Source organism: Cebus imitator, unplaced genomic scaffold (genome assembly GCF_001604975.1).
Source record: "Cebus imitator isolate Cc_AM_T3 unplaced genomic scaffold, Cebus_imitator-1.0 Scaffold53, whole genome shotgun sequence".
NCBI classification, from domain to species: domain Eukaryota; kingdom Metazoa; phylum Chordata; class Mammalia; order Primates; family Cebidae; genus Cebus; species Cebus imitator.
In genome coordinates, this window is record NW_016107368.1 from 4,704,275 (window position 1) to 4,710,170 (window position 5,896).

Here is a 5,896-nt window from a genome sequence, read left to right on the forward strand (position 1 = left end):
GTATTTTTAGTGGAGATGGGGTTTCTCCATGTTGGTCAGGCTGGTCTCGAACTCCCAACCTCAGGTGATCCACCTGCCTCAGCCTCCCAAAGCGCTGGGATTACAGGCGTGAGCCACTGCACTCTGCCAACACTTGTTATTTTCTTATTCCCCTTTTGCTGGGCACCCACGTTGTTTCCAGTATCACACTGTGGCAGGTCCACACACCTCTGCCCATGTGGAAATCCAGGTGTGGGATATTCTCCGAAGTGAGGTTTCTGGGTCAAGAGGAAGATGGCTCTTGGAACGTGACAGCGATTGGCAAATTGTCCTCTACAGAGGTTTTAGGTCACACCTGGCTTTCTGGAGTACAGGTGACACAAGTGAGCCCTGGGGGCTGTTCCCAAGCCTTGCTCCCTGACATGTATCCCAGGGACCAGCTGTGTCAACACCACCTGGGAGCCTTTGAAAAATGCAGGGTCAGGCTGGGCAGGGTGCTGTACGCCTGTAATCCCAGCCCTTTGGGAGGCCAGGTCAAGAGGATTGTTTGAGACCAGGAATTTGAGACTAGCCTGGGCAACATAATAAGATACCATCTCTACTGAAAAGAAAAAATTAATTAGGGGTGGTGGCAGGTGGCTGCAGTCCTAGTGACTTGGGAGGCTGAGGCAGGAGGATCCCTTAAGACCAGGCGTTGGAGGCTGCAGTGAGCTGTGATTGTGATTGCACCACTGTACTCCAGCCTAGGTGACCGAGCAAGATGATGTCTGTTCTTTTTTTTTGACTCTTATCTTGGCTCACTGCAACCTTTTCCTGGGTTCAAGGGATTCTCCTCCTTCAGCCTCTCGAGTAGCTGGGATTACAGGCATGCCCGGCTAATTTTTATATTTTTTTTGTAGAGATGGGGTTTCGCCATGTTGGTAGGCTGGTCCCAAACTCGCGATCCGCCCGCCTTGGCTTCCCAAAGTGCTGGGATTATTGGTGTGAGCCACCATGCTCGGCCAAGACCGTCTCTAATAAAAAAAAAAAAAGAAAGGGCCAGGTGCGGTGGCTCATGCCTGTAATCCCAGCACTTTGAGAGGCCGAGGCGGGCGGATCGTGAGATCAGGAGTTCGAGACCAACCTGGCCAACATGGTGAAACCTCGTCTCTACTAAAAATACAAAAATTAGCCGGGCATGGTGGCTCACACCTGTAATCCCAGCTGCTTGGGAGGCTGAGGCAGGAGAATTTCTTGAACCCAGGAGGCAGAGGTTGCAGTGAGTCAAGACCGCACCCCTGCACTCCAGCCTGGGCAACAGAGTGAGACTCTGTCTCCAAAGATAAAAAAAGAAAGGAAAAAAAAAAAAAGTGGCAGAATCAGCACTTACTGTAGAACAAAGTCCACAGGTCACCCTTGTGCCTGCTAAGGACTGAGGCATGGCTATAAGTTACCGTGGGGTGTTGGTGGGCAGGTGTGAACCCTGTCTTCCAGCTGCAGGGTGGGCCTGGACTTTCTCCTGGAAGGTGGGGCCAGGCAGGCTGTATCTGTTCCTCTGTCCACAGCGTCTGCTGCAGAGACCATGTCTGCCAACGGGGCGGAGGCTGATGCCAGCACCCAGGTGACAGCGGGAGAACCGGTACAGCAGGTGAGAAGGGACCGGGACCAGGGACTGCCTCGATCCTGTGACTCCTGAGCAATGAGGATTCCCACGCCAAGGTGCCCTGGCGGGGAGCCCGGGATCTGCCCACAGCTCATGGAGCCAGAGGGATTTATTCCTCCGCCGGGTACACACCACTCACTGGTGTCCCTGGTTCAGTGGGGGGGAATCTCAAAGGCCCTTGGAGGGCCTGGGGGGACAGGGTTCTGTCTGAAACTACCTGCCCTCCCCAACCCTCAGCCAAATCATCCTTATCTCTGAAGTTTCTCTTCGGGACCTCCGAGGAAGACAGTTTCCACTCCAAATCTCTCCTCATGTTATTTTATTTTATATATGTAGTTTTTGAGACGGAGTCTTGCTCTGTGGCCCAGTCTGGGGTGCAGTGGTGCCATCTTGGCTCACTGCAACCTCCACCTCCCGGGTTCAAGCAGTTTTCCTGCCTCAGCCTCCTGAATAGCTGGAATTACACGTGCCCGCCACCACACCCGGCTACTTTTTGTATTTTTAGTAGAAACCGGCTTTCACCATGTTGCTCAGGCTGGTCTTGAACTCCTGACTTTAAGTGATCCGCCCGCCTTGGCCTCCCAAAGTGCTGGGATTACAGTTGTAAGCCACCGTGTCTGGCCTGTGTTTTATTTTTTGAGACAGGGCCTTGCTCTGTCACCCAGGCTGGAGTGCAGTGGCATGATCGTGGCTCCCTACAACCTCACCTCCTGGGCTCAAGCATCAGTGTATTTTAAAACCACAGAATTGTATGCCTGTGAAGGGTGAAATTTACTGTGTATAAATTATGTCTCAAAGTTGTTAGGAAAAAAAATGACAAAAAATCGGGCCGGGCACAGTGGCTCCTGCCTGTACTCCTGGCACTTTGGGAGGCTGGGGTGGGAGGATCGCTTGAGCTGGGAAGTTCAAGACTGCAGTGAGCTATGATTGTGCCACTGCACTGCAGCCTGGCGACAGAGCGAGACTCTGTGTCTAAAAAATTTAAACTTAAAAACAATTTTTTTGGAGATAGGGTCTTACTCTGTGGCCCAGGCTGGAGTGCAGTGGTGCGGTCTTGGCTCACTGCAGCTTCTGACTCCTGGGTTCAAATGATTCTCCTGCCTCAGCCTCCTGAGAAGCTGGGATTACAGGCATGTACCACCACGCCCGGCTAATTTTTGTGTTATTTGTTTATTTATTTTTGAGATGGAGTCTCACTCTGTCACCTGGGCTGGAGCGCGGTGGCAGGATCTCGGCTCACTGCAAACTGCCTCCTGGTCAAGTGATTCTCCTGCCTCAGCCTCCTGAGTAGCTGAGATTACAGGCATGTACCACCACGCCCGGCTAATTTTTGTACTTTTAGTAGACACGGGGTTTCGCCATGTTGGCCAGGCTGGTCTTGAACTCCTGACCCAAAGTGACCCACCTGCCTCAGTCTCCCAAAGTGCTGGGAGGGTTGAATAGTCGTGAGAGAGACTATGACCCACATTGCTGAAAATATTAGCTAGGTCAGGCACGGTGGCCCACACCTGTAATTCCAGCACTTTGGGAGGCTGAAGCCAGCAGATCACATGAGGTTGGGAGTTCAAGACCAGCCTGACCGACATGGAGAAACCCCGTCTCTACTAAAAATATAAAAATTAGCCACGCATGGTGGCGCATGCCTGTAATCCCAGCTGCTTGGGAGGCTGAGTCAGGAGAATTGATTGAACCTGGGAGGTGGAGGTTGCAGAGAGCCGGGATTGTGCCACTGCACTCCAGGTAATAGGAGTGAGCCACTGCACCTGGCCCCCAAAATAATGAAAATTTTTTTTTTTATTTTTATTTTCAAAATAATGAAAATTTAAAAATCAAGGAGTGGGCTGGACGTGACACATGGGCCATACTCTGCAGCCCCCGGTTTAGACCCTAATCACCACGAGAATGGGACTCTTGTCCTTTTTTTTTTTTCTGGTGTCATAGTGACTTGATAATTTCCACTAAATCTCTGCTTGAAATTTTTCAGCATAGTTTGTAAAGGGGTGGGCTTGCTATGGGAGTGACCCATATTAACACTTCAAAGAAACAATTCCCACAGTGAGGAGCTTTAGTTCACTGAGCACAGAGCACTCTCCGGTTTACATTCCCTTCCATCCTTTTACAATGCCCAGAGGCTTCTTCACTCAGCCTTATGTGGCCGTCTCTAATTCTTCCTAATTTTACCACTGATGAGTCCGGCTGGACACATCCACACACACAGACACACATCCGACGGCTCTCCTTCCAATTCAAAACCATAAGCAAAAGCTTCCAAGGTTACAGAGAGAGCTACCTTCCAACGTGCCGATCTGGCACCTGGGGGTGATCAGGCCACCCTTCCACCCAAAATGGGGTGGGCTACTTTCCAGGGTTCAATCTTACCAAATTCAGTGGTCTGGAATTCCCCAAATGCTCATTCCTCCTCGGTGTTTAGCCACTGGGTGGATCCGCACTGCAGGGCCTCCCTGCTCCGCTCTGGCGAGGCCTTTCCACCAGGCAAATACCCGCGCAGGAGTGCTCTCAGGATGCGTCACCCCAGGAAGCAGGAGTCCCCCTGCAGGGATGCTCCACAGGGCTAGGCAAACCACCTAAGAGACTTTTTGCCGTCTGCTGTCTGAGACTCACTTCCCGGCCAATGCACCAAAATGTAGCAGGAGCGGCCACGGGAAACGGATCTCTCGGACACCGGATATAGGAGGAAGGAGGGTTTATTCGGCCGGGAGCAAGGCGGCATAGTTGCCTGACAACCAAGCTCCGGGACTCTTGTCCTTTATCACCACCTGGCACATGGTTGGGATGAAACACAGGCTCATAGGCCAGGCGTGGTGGCTCATGCCTCTAATCCAAGCACTTTGGGAGGCCAAGGCAGGTGGATCATGAGGTCAACAGATCGAGACCATCCTGGCCAACATGGCGAAACCCTGTATTTTTGTACCAAAAATACAAAAATTTGCCGGGTGTGGTGGCACATGCCTGTAATCTCAGCTACTCAGGAGCCTGAGGCAGAAGAATTGCTTGAACTCGGGAGGCGGAGGTTGCAGTGAGCCAGGATTGTGCCACTGCACTCCAGCCTGGTGACAGAGCGAAACTCCGTCTCAAAAAAAACAGAAAGGGCAGACTCACATCCCTAGGCTGTGTTAAAGGAAGCATGTGACAAAGTCCCAAGATTCCTGGCTTGTGCTCCCACCTGGAATGCAACGTGTGGGTGAGCCGAGCCATTTTGCCAGCCGGTAGTGAGAGCAAAACTACAGGGCACCCCGAGTTTCCGGCCAAGCCCCCCATCTTTCCCCGCCTGGTCTGCCTGAGCTGCTTCTCTTCTGTAGCCGAGTGTGGTGGACCGCGTGGCCAACATGCCCCTCATCAGCTCCACCTGCGACATGGTGTCCGCGGCCTATGCCTCCACCAAGGACAGCCACCCGCATGTCAAGACCGTCTGCGACGCGGCAGAGAAGGGAGTGCGGAGCCTCACGGCGGCCGCTGTGAGCGGGGCTCAGCCGATCCTCTCCAAGCTGGAGCCACAGAGTGGGTGAAGTCCCAGAGAGCACTGAATCCCCCTCCTGGCCGATTCCCCGGGTGGGGGCTAGAGGGTGTGCCCAGTTTTTAGTCCTGGCCCGTTGAACCATTACTAGGTGACCTTCCGACAGTCACATTTGCGTCTTGCTTAATTTGTTTTTTGGCAGTTGCATCAGCCAGCGAATTAGCCCACAGGGGGCTGGACAAGTTGGAGGAGAACCTCCCCATCCTGCAGCAGCCCCCGGAGAAGGTACGCACGATATCTGCCCTCGGGGCTCTGCCGAGACAGGGACCCACTTGGCTGTAGAGTGCCCTGGTTCCATAGTAGAGACGGGGTTTCACCATGTTGGCCAGCTGGTCTCGAACTCCTGACTTCAGGCCATCCACCCACCGTGGGATCCCAAAGTGCTGGGATTACAGGAATGAGCCGCTGCACCCGGACCACTTGTTTTTATAATGAAGTTTGATTGGTACACAGCCACGCCTATTTACATATTGTCTATGACTGCTTTCACCCAACAATGGCAGGGGTGAGTAGTTGTGACCGACACTGTGACCCACAGTACTGACGGTATTCACTGTCTGGCCCCTCACAGAGGGTGGTGCCAACCCCATGACTATTTTATTAATCAGAAAAGGTTGGAGGCAGGAAGGTCAAAACACCACGTTCCAAACCGTGTCCTGCCCCTCAGCAGCTGGGCGGCCCTAAGACAGGTTACTTTGCTTCTCTGGGCCTTACTTTCTTTCTCTTTTTTTTTTTTTTTT

General features: G+C 52.7%; 1 protein-coding gene across 1 annotated transcript in view; it reads left to right on the top strand.

Moving 5' to 3' along the window:
- Nucleotides 1–5,896, top strand: part of PLIN3 (perilipin 3) — a 26,350-nt gene that overhangs the window by 3,170 nt on the left and 17,284 nt on the right. The window contains exons 2-4 of the mRNA XM_037738467.1: nucleotides 1,524–1,606; nucleotides 4,942–5,140; nucleotides 5,299–5,381. Coding sequence (XP_037594395.1) covers nucleotides 1,541–1,606; nucleotides 4,942–5,140; nucleotides 5,299–5,381 — 348 coding nt within the window. The 5' untranslated portion in view covers nucleotides 1,524–1,540. The remainder of the gene's footprint in view (nucleotides 1–1,523; nucleotides 1,607–4,941; nucleotides 5,141–5,298; nucleotides 5,382–5,896) is intronic.